Here is a 14,706-nt window from a genome sequence, read left to right as displayed (position 1 = left end):
GGAGTAGAGGGGAGGGGGGAGTAGAGGGGGGATGAGGGGGGGAGAAGAGGGGGGAGAGGGGACGGGAGGGGGGAGAAGAGGGGGGAGAGGGGACGGGAGGGGGGGAGAGGGGAGGGGAGGGGGAAAGGGGGGGACGGGTGAGGTGGAGAGAGGGGAGGGGGGAGAGAGGGGAGGGGGGAGAGAGGGGAGGGGGAAAGGGGGGACGGGTGAGGGGGAGAGAGGGGAGGGGGCAGGGGGAAAGGGGGGGGATGGGGGAGAGAGGGGAGGGGGAGGGGGAAAGGGGGGGACGGGTGAGGGGGAAAGGGGGGGACGGGTGAGGTGGAGAGAGGGGAGGGGGGAGAGAGGGGGAAAGGGGACAGGTGAGGGGGGAGAGAGGGTACGGGTGAGGGGGGAGAGGGGGAGGGGGAAAGGGGGGGAGGGGGGAGAGAGGGAGGGGGAAAGGGGGGGAGAGGGGAGGGGGAAAGGGGGGGACGGGTGAGGTGGAGAGAGGGGAGGGGGGAGAGAGGGGGGGAGGGGGAAAGGGGGACGGGTGAGGGGGAGGGGGGAAAGGGGGACGGGTGAGGGGGAAAGGGGGACGGGTGAGGGGGAAAGGGGGACGGGTGAGGGGGAAAGGGGGAGGGGGACGGGTGAGGGGAAAGGGGGACGGGGGAGGGGGAGGGGGAAAGGGGGACGGGTGAGGGGGAGAGAGGGGAGGGGGAAAGGGGGGGGAGGGGGGAGAGAGGGGAGGGGGAAAGGGGGGACGGGTGAGGTGGGGTGTGGGGAGAGAGGGGAGGGGGAAAGGGGGGACGGGTGAGGTGGAGAGAGGGGAGGGGGGAGAGAGGGGAGGGGGGAGAGAGGGGAGGGGGAAAGGTGGGGAGGGGGGAGAGAGGGGAGGGGGAAAGGGGAGGAGGGGGGAGAGAGGGGAGGGGGAAAGGGGGGACGGGTGAGGTGGAGAGAGGGGAGGGGGGAGAGAGGGAGGGGGAAAGGTGGGGAGGGGGGAGAGAGGGGAGGGGGAAAGGGGGGGAGGGGGGAGAGAGGGGAAGGGGGGAGGGGGAAAGGGGGGGACGGGTGAGGTGGAGAGAGGGGAGGGGGGAGAGAGGGGGGAGGGGAAAGGGGGACGGGTGAGGGGGGAGAGAGGGGACGGGTGAGGGGGGAGAGAGGGGAGGGGGAAAGGGGGAGGGGGGAGAGAGGGGAGGGGGAAAGGGGGGGACGGGTGAGGTGGAGAGAGGGGAGGGGGGAGAGAGGGGAGGGGGAAAGGGGGGACGGGTGAGGGGGAGAGAGGGGAGGGGGAAAGGGGGGGACGGGTGAGGTGGAGAGAGGGGAGGGGAGGGGGGAGGGGGAAAGGGGGGGACGGGTGAGGTGGAGAGAGGGGAGGAGGGCAGAGGTGAGGCGGGAGAGGGGGGGAGGAGGGAGAGTAGGGGGAGGGGTGAGAGGGGGCAGGGTGAGAGGGAAGGGGGGGAGCGGCAGGGTGAGAGGGAAGGGGGGAGGGGTGGGGGGAGGGGGAGGGGTGAGAGGGAGGGGAGGGGTGAGAGGGCGGTGGGGGGAGGGAGAGGGGTGGGGGGAGGGGGGAGAGGGAGGGGAGGGGGAGGGGAGGGGGAGGAGAGGGGGATGAGGGGGGAGGAGAGGGGGAGGGGTGAGAGGGAGGGGAGGGGGGAGGAGAGGGGGATAGAGGGGGAGGGGGGAGGAGAGGGGGAGGGGGAGGGGGAGGAGAGGGGGATGAGGGGGGAGGAGAGGGGGAGGAGAGGGGGATGAGGGGGAGGAGAGGGGGAGGGGGAGGAGAGGGGGAGGGGGGAAGGGGGAAGGAGCTGCGGGGGGGAGGAGAGGGGGAGGGGGGAAGGAGCTGCGGGGGGGATGGAGAGGGGGAGGGGGGAGGAGAGGGGGAGGGGGGAGGAGAGGGGGAGAGGGAAGGAGCTGCGGGAGGGGGAAGGGAGGAGAGGGGGAAGAGGAGGGGGGAGAGGGGTGCGGGGAGAGGAGAGGGGGAAGAGGAGGGGGAAGAGGAAGGGGGAGTGGGGTGCGAGGAGAGGGGAGGGGTGAGAGGGAGGGGAGGGGTGGGAGGGGGAGGAGAGGGGGAGGAGAGGGGGAGGGGGGAGGAGAGGGGGAGGGGGAAGGAGCTGCGGGAGGGGGGAGGGGAGGGGGGAGGGGGGAGGAGAGGGGTGGGGGAGGAGAGGGTTGGGGGAGGAGGAGAGGGGGAGGGGGGAGGAGAGGGGGAGGGGGAGGAGCTGCGGGAGGGGGGAGGAGAGGGGTGAGGGATGAGAGGGGAGGGGGAGGAGAGGGGTGAGGGATGAGGGGGAGGGGGTGGGGGGGAGGGAGGAGAGGGGGAAGGAGGGTGAAGGAGGAGAGGGAGAAGGAGGGTGAGGGAAGAGAGGGGGAAGGAGAGGGAGGGAGGAGAGGGGTGAGGGATGAGAGGGGAGGGGTGGGGGAGATGGGGGAGGGGTGAGGGAGGAGAGGGGGAAGGAGGGTGAAGGAGGAGAGGGAGAAGGAGGGTGAGGAGGAGAAGGAGGGGGAAGGAGGGGAGGAGGGAGGGAGAGGGGTGAGGGAGGAGAGGGGGAAGGAGGGGGAGGGGGGGAGGAGAGGGATGAGGGGGTGGGGGGTGAGGGGAGTAGCGGGGGGAGTAGAGAGGGGAGGGGATTAGAGGTGGGAGGAAAGGGGGTGAGGGGGGAAGTAGAGGGGGGAGTGGAGTAGAGGTGAGGGGGAGGAGGGGGCGGAGGCGTGAGGGAGGCGGGGAGGAGAGGGGGAGGGTTGAGGGGGGAGGAGAGGGGGTGAGGGGAGAGGAGGAGAGCGGGGAGGGGCGAGAGGGGGTGGGGGGGAAGAGGGGAGAGAAGGAGAGGGAGAGAGGGGAGGGGGAAGTGGGGGGAGCGGGGAGGGGGTGGAGAGAGGTGGGGAGGGGAGGGGGAGAGTGGAGAGAGCGGGGAGAGGGGGCAGGGGAGAGTTGGGAGGAGAGGGGAGAGAGGGGAGGGATGAGGGAGGAGAGGGGGAAGGAGGAGGAGAGGGGAGGGAGGAGAGGGGGAAGGAGGGGGAGAGATGAGTGGGGAGGGTGGAGGTGGGGGAGGGGAGTGGAGGGGGAGAGGTGAGTGGGGAGGGTGGAGGTGGAGGAGGGGAGTAGAGGGGGGAGGAGAGGGGGGTGGAGAGGGGGGAGGAGGGGGAGGGGAGGGGAGAGGGGTGACGGGAGGGGAGAGGGGTGACGGGAGGGGGGAGAGAGGGGAGGGGGAGAGAGATGAGGGGGGGGAGGGGGACAGGGGTGAGGGGGAGAGAGGGGAGGGGAAGGGGAGGGGGAGAGAGGGGTAGGGAAGGGGAGGGGGAGAGAGGGAAGGGGAGGGGGAGAGAGGGGGGAGGGTGGGGAGGGGAGTAGAGGGGGGAGGAATGGGGAGGGGGGAGTAAAGGGGGAATGAGAGGGGTGAGGGGGAGGAGAGGGGGGAGAGGGGAATAGGGGAGGTGGAGAGAGGGGAGGGGAGGGGGAGGGGGTGGAGGGGAGGCGGGAGAGAGGGGGAGGGGAGGAGGGGAGAGAGGGGAGGAGAGGGGAGAAAGGGGGAGAGGGGAGAGGGGGGAGAGGGGAGGGGGGGAGAGGGGAGGGACGGAGGAGGGTAGAGGGGAGGGGACGGGGGGAAAGGGGAGGGGGGAGAGGGGACGGAGGGAAGGGAAGGGGGAGAGGGGAGGGGGGAGGGGACGGGAGAGGGGAGGGGATGGGAGGGGGAGAGGGGAGGGGACGGGAGGGGGAGAGGGGAGGGGATGGGAGGGGGGAGGGGGGAGGGGGGAGGGGAGGGGAGGACGGGAGGGAGAGAGGGGAGGGGAAGGAGGGGGGAGAGGGGAGGGGACGGAGGGGGGAGAGGGGAGGGGACGGAGGGGAGAGGGAGGGGAGGGGGGTAGAGAGGGGAGGGAGGGGAGGGGGAGGGAGGGTAGGGGGAGGGAGAGGGAAGGAGAGGGGAGGGGAGGGGTAGAGAGGGGAGGGGGAGGGAGGGTAGGGGGGAGGGAGAGGGGAGGGGAGGGGTAGAGAGGGGAGGGAGGGGAGGGGGAGGGAGGGAAGGGGGGAGGGAGAGGGAAGGGGAGGGGAGGGGGTGAGAGGGGAGGGGAGGGAGGGGAGAGGGAGGGAAGGAGGTAGAGAGGGGAGGGGAGGGGGAGACAGGGGAGGGGGAGGGAGAGGGGAGGGGAGGGGGTGAGAGGGGAGGGGAGGGGGAGACGGGAGGGGGAGGGAGAGGGGAGGGGGGGGTGAGAGGGGAGGGGAGGGGGAGAGGGGAGGGGGATAGAGCGGGGAGAGAGGAGCGGGGAGAGAGAGGGGGGAGGGGAGAGGGGGGAGAGGAGGGGGAGGGGGGAAGTGGTGGAAAGGGGAGGGGCGCAGAGGGGAGTGGAGGGGGAAGGCGGGAGAGTGGAGGGGGGAGGGGGGGAAGGGGAGCAGAGGGCATGGAGGGGAGAGGGGAGGAGGGAGGGGGAGAGGGGAGAGGGAGAGCTGCGGAGAGGGGAGTGGGGTGCGAGGGGGGGAGGGCGGAGAGGGAAGGGGGGTGGAGAGGGGAGGGGAGGGGGAGAGGGGAGAGTGGGGGCGAGGGGGGCGGGAGAGATGGGGAGTGGGGTGTGAGGTGGGAGAGGTGAGGGGGGAGAGGAAGGGGGGGAGAGGGGAGGGGGGAGAGGGAAGCGGGGGGAGAGGGAAGGGGGGAGAGGGGAGGGGGAGAGGGGAGAGGGGAGGGGGAGAGGGAAGCGGGGGGGAGAGGGAAGGGGGGAGGGGGAGAGGGAAGCTGGGGAGAGGGGAAGGGGGAGAGGGGGAGAGGGAAGGGAGAAGGGAAGGGGGAGAGGGGAAGGGGGGAGAGGGAAGCGGGGGAGAGGAGGGGGAAGCAGGGGGGAGAGAAGTGGCGGAGAAGAGCGGGAGGAGGGAGTGAGGGGAGGGAAGGGAGGGGGGAGAGGGAGGGGAGGAAGGGAGGGGGGAGAGGGGAGGAGGAGAGGGGGGAGAGGGGGAGGAGAGAGAGAGGGAGGGGGAGAGAGAGGGAGGGGGAGTGAAGGGCGGGAGCGGGACACGGGGGAGAGGGAGAGGGTAGTGGGATAGAGAGAGGGGGGAAGGGGAGAGAGAGAAAGTGAGGGAGGGGGTAGATAGAGATGGAGGGTGCAGGGAGAGAGAGGGCGGGGGCAGGGATTGAGGGGGAGAGAGGGAGGGAGAGAGAGTAGAAAGAGATGTGGAGGGAGGGAGCGAGATTGAGGGTGGGAGTGGGCAAGAGTGGAAGGGAGAGAGGCGAGGGAGAGAGAGGAGCGGAGGGGAGAGAGAGTTGGGGAGGGGGAGAGAGAGGGAGTCATAGAGAGGAGAGAGAGGGTGAGAGAAAGAGAGGGTGGGAAGAGAGAGGGAGTGAGAGGGTTGGGAGAGAGTGTATTAGAGAGTGTCAGAGAGAGGAGAGAGATAGAGAGATAGAGAGAACAGGGATTACAGCAACAACTAGACCTACTCGACAAATACTGCCAAAATTGGGCTCTAACAGTAAATCTAAAGAAAACCAACATCATGATTTTTCAAAAAAGGCCCAGATGTCAGGAAAACAAATACCAGTTTACCCTCAGTGATACCACTATAGGACACACTATGAGCTACACCTACCTTGGTCTAACTATTACAGCATCAGGGAGCTTCAGCATAGCAGTGAATGCACTAAAAGAAAAAGCCCGAAGAGCCCTATATGCAATAAAAAGAAAATTCTACAACATCCAAATCCCAATCAAAATCTGGCTCAAAATATTTGACAGCATAATCCTGCCCATTGCACTGTACGGTAGTGAAGTATGGGGCCCGCTAAATCACCAAAGCTACACTAAATGGGAAAAACATACAATAGAAGCCCTACATGCAGAATTCTGCCGAAGCATCCTTCGCACCCAAAGGAAAACGCCAACAAATGCATGCAGAGCCGAACTAGGCAGATACCCACTGATAATAAACATCCAAAAACGAGCACTAAACTTCCTAAATCACCTCAAATCTAGCTCCCCAGACACCCTTCATTTCAAAGCCTTTCAGACCCAAGAGCTAAACCCAGAAAAGAGTCCCCTGAGTCAGCTGCTACGGAAACTAAGTACTCAGCCGGACCCTGACCAGCCCCAGACCAACACAGCCGCCCAAACACCAATCCGAGTGAACCAAATCATTAAAAAATGCAAAGAAACCTACCTGGAACATTGGAACAAAATAACCGAAAGCCAAAGCAGATTAGAATGTTACCGGGCCCTAAAAAGAGAATATAAACTGGCAGACTACCTCACGACCATCAGAGACACAAAACAGAGACAGACCCTCACCAGGTACAGACTAAGCGACCACCAACTGGAAATTGAAAAAGGCAGATACAAGAAATCCTGGCAGCCTAGAGAGAATAGAATATGCGATCAATGTCTGGCTGGCGAGGTTGAAACAGAAATGCATTTCCTCCTAAAATGCGAAAAATTCAACACATCAAGAAACATATTATTCAACAAGCTAAGCCAAACAACCCCAGATTTCAAGGAATTGGATGATCTGTCAAAATTGAGATTAGTCCTAGGAGAAGGAGACAGACCATACCTTGGGGCCAAATATGTAACAACATGTCACAACCTGAGGACTGTTTAAAATTAAGACTGTTTAAAATTAATATTGAACGTACCAAATGAAGTACAAAGACTGTTTAAAATTAATATTGTTTAAAAGTAATATTGTATGTACCCAACAAATGTCAAATCGATTGACACCTACAGAATGTTGGAAAACTGTACCTTTTTGCTATGTAAGCTTTGGCAATATGGTTCTCTGTAAACTTTCATGCCAATAAAGCATTTTAATTGGAATTGGAATTGGATTAGTGAGAGAGTGTGAGATAGTGTGAGAGATAATGAGAGCGAGAGATAGTGTGAGAGGGAGGGAGGAGAGGGAGGGAGGAGAGGGAGGGAGGAGAGGAAGGGAGAGAGAGGGAGGGGGAGAGGAAGGGAGAGAGAGGGAGGGAGGAGATGAAGGGATAGGGGGAGGAGAGGAAGGGAGAGAGTGGGAGGGGGAGCGAGAGGGAGGGGGAGAGAGAGAAAGAGAGGGAGAGGGAGTGTGAGAGGGAGAGAGAGACGGAGGGAGGAGGGAGAGAGAAATGGAGGGGAGAGGCCCAGGATCGGAATCCCACGCGGGGCCACAGCTCAACGGCCGGCGCGCAACATAAGTGCAGGTCGGGGGCTTACATCCGCGGGAAGTCCCCGACCCGAATTTCTGGGCCATTGTGTTTAACAAACTTGATTGAGCTTTTTGATGAGGTAACTATTATGTCCGTGTATAATTGAGACACGGACTGCAGGAGTTGATTATAACAAGTCTTTACTGAATGGAGACAACCTGGAAACTGAAACTACAGAAGCCTGCTAGGGCCTTTTATACAGGGGTGGTCACTGCCGGTACTGCAGCCTGAGACCAGTTATTCTCTTAAAGGTACATACACAACAATTCCTCCCCTTTTAGATAAACAGTACATAACATTCATTTAACAACTAAATAATAACTAATTACAATTACGGTTGCTAGATACATTGGTTGAAGTTAAGCAATTATAAGTTCAGTCTTTGAGGAGGCTTCCTGATTCTGTCTGGACAACGCCTCTTTGGGATATCAGGTTTTTCTGGCAAGGTTGAGTCGGGATCAATGTCGTTGTTTGGTTCGTCTGCTTCCAATATCACCGATTCTGCGGTAGATGCAATTGGTACTTCGGCTTCATCGCCAGGTGTATCAGATCGTGGTGTGGAGTTGACGTTTTCCAGTGGCTCTAGAATCTGGTCAGCATGGCGTCTTACAATGCTCTCTCCAACGTCCACAGTATACATTAGAGGTCCTTGCCGTGTACAGATCGTTCCTGGCTGCCATTTCTCTGTGCGGTAGTCCCGGGCCAAAACTGGTTGACCTATCTTAAAACTCCTGGTCGGCCTTTCATTCATATTCTGAAACTGCCTGTTCTCCACATCTCTCCTGACATTTGGCTTAACCAAATCCAAGCGGCATCGTAGTCTTCGATTGAAGAACATCATGGCTGGAGTTTGGTTGGTAACCGCATGTGTCGCATTCCGGTAGGCAAACAAGAAGTTATCCACCTTGTGTTGTAGGGGTATATCTTCATTACACATTGCCTTGATAGCCTTAGAGTCATAGAGTCATAGAGTTTTACAGCACAGAAAGATGCCCTTCGGCCCATCGTGTCTGCGCCGCCCATCCATCCCTTCTTGAATGTTTGAACAAACCTCTCGGCTAATCCATTAGTGGCTGGATGATATGGGCGGATGTGTAATGCTTAACACCATTGTTCTTTAAGAACCTCCGGAACTCTTCAGACACAAACTGTGGTCCATTGTCAGAGCAAATCTGTTCAGGCAGCCCATTCCTGGCGAATATGGTTCGTAAGACTGATAGTTTTTTCTGTGGTGGTTGAGGACATTTTTATTACCTCTGGCCACTTTGAATGTGCATCCACCGCAATTAAAAACATCGAGTCCATAAAGGGACTAGCAAAATCAATGTGCACCCTTTGCCATGGAGATGAGGGCCACTCCCATGGATGTAGAGGGGCTTGTGGTGGGGCGTTTTGGACCTTCTGGCATCCTGTACAGCTCTTGGTCATCTCTTCGATTTCTCTATCGATTCCCGGCCACCACACAAATGCTCTGGCTAAGTTCTTCATCTTTACCCCTCCCAGATGACCCTCATGAAGCTCATTGAGCACTCTATCCTTCAATTTGGGTGGAATTACTACTCTGGATCCACACATCAAGGTTCCTCTGCACACTGACAGCTGTTCTCTTCTCGGCGAGAATGCTGGCAGCAGTGGTTCGCCATGTGCTGGGCATCCCTTCACCGTTAAATCATAGACCCAGGAGAGTGTCGGGTCATTTCGTGTTTCCTTTTCTATGTTTGCATTCGTCACAGGGAGACATTCGACTATAGTCGAGTGGAATAACTCCACTGGATCCACTGCCAGTTCTTCTTCCACTGTCAGCAACGGTAGGCACGACAATCCATTAGCATTTCCATGCTGTTTAGTTCCTTTGTACTCGATGTCATATTGGTGTGCCCCTAGGGAAAGGGACCACCTCTGTAGCCGTTGTGCCGTCATTATCGGTACGCCCTTCTGAGGGTTGAAAATGGAGACGAGAGGTTGATGATCAGTTAGTAGAGTAAATTTCTGACCGTGCAGGTAGTGATTGAACTTCTTCACCCCCCACACCAGGCTGAGGGCCTCTCTGTCAATCTGGGCATAGTTACGCTCAGCTGAAGTTAATGAGCGTGACGCAAAAGCTATCGGCCTCTCTGAACCATCAAGGAATTTATGTGACAGTACCGCCCCAACACCGTAGGGAGACGCATCACACGCCAGTCTTACGGTAGTGATGGGTTGTAGTGAGCCAATACTTCTCTTGACGTGATTAGGTCCTTACTCTTCTGAAAGACCCGCTTACATTCATCGCTCCATTTCCACGCTACTCCCGTTCGTAATCGGGCGTTCAGTGGATGCAGAATTGTGGACAAATTCGGCAAAAACTTATGGTAGTAATTCACCAATCCGAGGAATGACCTCAGTTGCGACACATTTTCAGGCGCTGGAGCCTTAACTACCGCTTCAATTTTGTCAGGGGACTAATGCAACCCCTCTTCATCAATCACGTGGCCACAATACGATATCTGTTTCTTTAAAAACTCGCACTTAGGGCGATTGGCTCGTAGCCCATGTTCACGTAGTCTAGTGAGCACCTGCTCTAGGTTGGCAAGGTGTTCACTGTCATCTTCACCTGTCACTAGGATGTCGTCCAAGTAACACTGAGTCCCCGGAATCCCTTGCAGGACTTGTTCCATCGCTCTTTGCCATATTTCCGGAGCTGATGCTACTCTGAATACCAGTCGATCATACTGGTAAAGACCTTTGTGAGTGTTTATCGTGAGATACTTCCTAGAGGATTCTTCAACCTCCATCTGCAAATATGCTTCTGCTAGGTCCATTTTTGTAAAACGCTTCCCTCCAGATAGTGAGGCGAAGATATCTTCTGTCCTTGGAAGAGGATATTGTACTGTGTGAAGGACTGGGTTCACAGTCACCTTGAAGTCCCCACAGATGCGAACCTTCCTTGGCTCCTCAGACTTATTGTTTAACGTTTTCTTCATGACAGGAACGATGGGTGTCGCCCACTCGCTCCAGTCTACCTTAGATAACACGCCTGTATTATCCAGATTCTCCAGCTCTGCCTCGACGGCTGGGCGAATTGCATATGGTACCGGTCTTGCTTTGAAAAACTTGGGAATTGCATTCTCCTCTATTTTTATCGAGGCGGTTACACCTTTAAGAGTGCCCAGTTCTTGTTGAAATACCTCTTTGGCGTCAGCTAAGATTGTTGACAATCGTCCAGGAGTGACGTCGTCATCCTTTTTACCAGCCACCGTCAGTGCCTGAATGGAGTGCCAGTCTAAACTTATCTTTCTGATCCATTCACGTCCCAATAATGGTGGTCCACCATCTTGCAGAATGTAGAGATACAATTTCCGTATTTTCTTGCCGTTGTATTCAACAGGCACCCTTATTTTTCCTCTGGGGTATACTTTTTGCCCCGTATACGTCCTCAAGACAATGGATGTCTCTCTCAAGGGTATGTGTGAGAATAGCCGCTCGTAGTCTCGTCGATTCATGACGGTTAGAGCTGATCCTGTATCCAATTCCATTTTGACTTGGGACTCTGCTATCGTGAGGGTGACCCAAATGGTTCAGTGATCCTCTTTTGCGATTACGTTGTGAAGTTTGAGACAGCTTAGTCTCTTGTTCCCGGATTCACTATCGCTCATCTGGTCTTCGGAACTACTGTCCGTCATCTTTTGTACTTTCCTGTACGGTTCCTTAGTAGCCTTTTTGTTGTCGTTGGTCTTCTTCCCAGACCTGCAAACTCGTGCAATGTGTCCCATCTTTCCGCATTGCCTGCATATTTTGTCCTTGGACCAGCAGTCCTTCTGGTCATGGTTTGTTCTGGCGCAGCGATAACATTTTGCAAATCCCCATGTCATTTCGTGGGTGCCGTATTCCTATGGCTTTTGTTGTATTTCCGCAGCTCCCCTTGCTGCTGCTTCGTACGATACTGCCACGCTGAAAGCCTTATCTAGCGTCAGCTCGTTCTCTGAGAGTAACCTCTTCTGGGTTCCTTCACTCAGGAGTCCACAGACAAATTTGTCCCGTAAGGTATCTGCCAGTCCTGCTCCGAACTGGCAGTGCTTTGATAGCTTGCGTAGTTCCGTAAGGTAATCAGCATTGCTCTCATTTTTATGCTGATTTCTCCTGTGGAATTTAAATCTTTCTGCTATCAGCAGCGGTGTAGGATTTAGGTGTTCCTGTAGGATAGCAACAATTTCGTTAAAACTCTTCGCCTTCGGTTTGGCTGGAGTAATCTGGTCCCGCAATAGGCCGTACGTTCTTGCGCCCATTAAATTAAGCAATACCGATGCCTTTTTCTCATCGGCTATTTCGTTTGCCTCGCAATATACCTCGACTCTTTCCACATACGTGGTCCAGTCTTCTATTGCATTATCGAAGGCAGTGATATCGCCAGTCTTTGGCATCTTGAAAATCTAAGATGGTGCCTCCCGCGCTTTGCCTTCGTCCCCGATGGATCAAAATGGCGCCTCCCGCGCTTTTCCTTCTTCCCCGCCGAGTTAAGATGGCGCCTCCCGCGCTTTCCTGCCGCTGCTGCTGCTGCCAACGCTGTTGCTGGCGATTATATTTATTTTACTATCCTGTAATGGCGACACCCTATGGTCTTCGCGCCTCCCCGATCGCTACTGCCAACGCCGCTCTCTGCGGTATTTTTATTTTTCTATCGCACTTCAATATTTGCTCCGTTAATTGAAGAACTGTTCCCGTCGTGGAGCGGACCCTCTGGGACACTTCCCTCCCTCTTCTTAGGTCCGAACGCTGCCCGGCTGCGAAGCACCGGCCACGCCCTGTGTGCTCCACCCTCTCTCTCTCTCTCTTTGCTTTCCGACTCGCTGCCCGGCCCCGTTGCAGAGCCACCCGATCGAGCTCTAGCCCGCCGCAGCCCAGGAAGGATCAGTGCACTACCTGCCACCAGCCTGATTAGCTGGGAAACCACAGACTGGAGACCAAGCCTGGCTCTCGACAGTCTCTCCTGCATTTTTCAATTCGATGATTTGGAGGGCGGTTGCCCACGGTCGACGCCCGTTTCTCGAGTTTCTTTGGATTATTATTTTTTTTCTTTCTTCTGGCTTCGACCTTCAACAACGTCGTCTGAGGTGCTGCCGAGTTGCAGGTAAGTTCGTTTCTTACTCGTTGCCAGTATTATGTCCGTGTATAATTGAGACACGGACTGCAGGAGTTGATTATAACAAGTCTTTACTGAATGGAGACAACCTGGAAACTGAATCTACAGAAGCCTGCTAGGGCCTTTTATACAGAGGTGGTCACTGCCGGTACTGCAGTCTGAGACCAGTTATTCCCTTAAAGATACATACACAACAGTTACAGAGAGGGTTGATGAGGGTGATACGGTTGACATGGTGTACACGGATGTCCAAAAGGCGTTCAACAAAAAATGCCACATAATAGGCTTGCCAGCAGCCCATTGTCGGGAGCGGTGAGAGCAGAGGTTCAGTGAGTATTTAAACACACTTTCGCGGGCTTTCTTTCACAGGCTGGTGTCGGGAGCGGTGAGAGCGGAGGTTCAGTGAGTATTTAAACTCACTTTCGCAGGCTTTTTTTTCATAGGCCATTGTTGGGAGCGGTGAGAGCGGAGACTCAGTGACTATTTAAACTCACTTTCACAGGCTTTTTTTCATAGGCTTACCAATCTCGCAAACCAGCGGCGGCGTTCCAGAGCCACGTCATGATTCAAAACGTGACACGGGCAAGAGGAAGCAGCTGATTGGGTGAGTATTTATACTACTCTATAGTTTGACAGTTAAGGTTCATAGTTTATAAAGTTTAGAAGGTCTTAATTTTGTGGTTATAGTTTCTCAGGTCTCTGTTTTGTAGCGGGGAGTGCTAAGAATCAAGGGCCCTTGAGTATATCATTTAATTGTAGTATAATTGGTGGTATCGATTTAAGTTAAATTAATTAAAGGGTAAGTCATGGCAGCAAAGCTCGGCCCCGTGGCATACTCCTCCTGCACTATGTCGGAAATAGGGACACTTCCTGTGTCCCTGACGCCCATGTGTGCGGGAAGTGTATCCAGCTGCAGCTACTGGCAGACCGCATTGCGGCGCTGGAGCTGTGAATGGATACATACTGGAGCATTCACGATGCTGAGGACGTCGTGGATACCACATTTAATCAGTTGGTCACACCGCAGGTAAAGGCTGCACAGGCAGGAAGGGAATGGGTGACCACCAGGCAGAGTAGTAGGCGCAGGCAGGTAGTGCAGGGGTCCCCTGTGGCCATCCCCCTCTCAAACAGATATACCGCTTTGGATATTGTTGGGGAGGATGGCTTATCAGGGGAAGGCAGCAGCAACCAACTTCCTGGCACCATGGGCGGTTCTGCTGCACGGGATGGGAGGAAAAAGAGCGAGTGAGCTATACTGATAGGGGATTCTATTGTAAGGGGAATAGATAGGCGTTTCTGCGGCCGCAACCGAGACTCCAGGATGGTATGTTGCCTCCCTGGTGCAAGGGTCAAGGATGTCTCGGAGCGGCTGCAGGGCATTCTGGAGGGGGAGGGTGAACAGCCAGTTATCGTGGTGCATATTGGTACCAACGATATTGGTAAAAAGTGGGATGAGGTCCTAAAAGCTGAATATAGGGAGTTAGGAGGTAAATTAAAAAATAGGACCTCAAAGGTAGTGATCTCAGGATTGCTACCAGTGCCACGTGCTAGTCAGAGTAGAAATAGAAGGATATTTCAGATGAATACGTGGCTAGAAGAATGGTGCAAGGGGGAGGGATTAAAATTCCTGGGACATTGGAACCGGTTCTGGGGGAGGTGGGACCAGTACAAACTTGACGGTTTGCACCTGGGCTGGACCGATGTCCTAGGGGGAGTGTTTGCTAGTGCTGTTGGGGAGGGTTTAAACTAAAATTGCAGGGGGTTGGGAACCTGTGCAGGGAGACAGAGGAAAGGGAAGCAAGGATAGAAGCAAAAGACAGGAAGGAGAAAAGCAAAAGTGGAAGTCAGAGAAATCAAGGGTGTAAATCAAACATGGCCGCAGTAAACAATAATTCTAAAAGGTCTACGAGTGTTAAAAAAACAAGCCTGAAGGCTTTGTGTCTTAATGCGAGGAGCATTCGTAATAAGGTGGATGAATTAGCTGCGCAAATAGATGTACATAAGAACATAAGAAATAGGAGCAGGAGTAGGCCAATTGGCCCCATGAGCCTGCTCCACCATTGAATAAGATCATGGCTGATCTGATCCTAACCTCAAATCTACTGTCACTCTCCATCCCACCCGAACCCATGTGATCTCCCGGGAGAGGCGAAAAACCAGCTAAAAAACCCAATGGCCAATTTGGGAGAAAAAATCTGGGAAATTCCTCTCCGACCCATCTAGGCGATCGAAACACGTCCAGGAGATCACTCTGTCCCTGTATTTCCTACAGTACTTACCTTCTATAAAAGGTGATCTCCACCCCAGCCAGGAACAGGCCCAATTTACTCTTGAAGGACACCTAGCTGGCAGCCTATTCGATGTCTCCACTAATCCCTGTGAATAGAACCATCTCCTGAAATCTAACACAGAATTAGAACACAAGAAGTAGGAGCAGGACCAGGCTACATG

General features: G+C 56.1%; 1 protein-coding gene across 1 annotated transcript in view; it reads right to left on the bottom strand.

Moving 5' to 3' along the window:
* Positions 1-14,706, bottom strand: part of LOC147095743 (protein CutA homolog) — a 55,249-nt gene that overhangs the window by 27,611 nt on the left and 12,932 nt on the right. The window contains exon 2 of the mRNA XM_085973707.1: positions 6,244-6,308. Coding sequence (XP_085829833.1) covers positions 6,244-6,308 — 65 coding nt within the window. The remainder of the gene's footprint in view (positions 1-6,243; positions 6,309-14,706) is intronic.

Source organism: Somniosus microcephalus, unplaced genomic scaffold (genome assembly GCF_052327205.1).
Source record: "Somniosus microcephalus isolate GS21.2 unplaced genomic scaffold, FLI_Smic_1.0 unresolved_chr1, whole genome shotgun sequence".
Taxonomy (NCBI): Eukaryota; Metazoa; Chordata; class Chondrichthyes; order Squaliformes; family Somniosidae; genus Somniosus; species Somniosus microcephalus.
The sequence above is the reverse complement of the archived record's forward strand: the minus strand, read 5'-3'. Positions and strand labels throughout refer to the sequence as shown.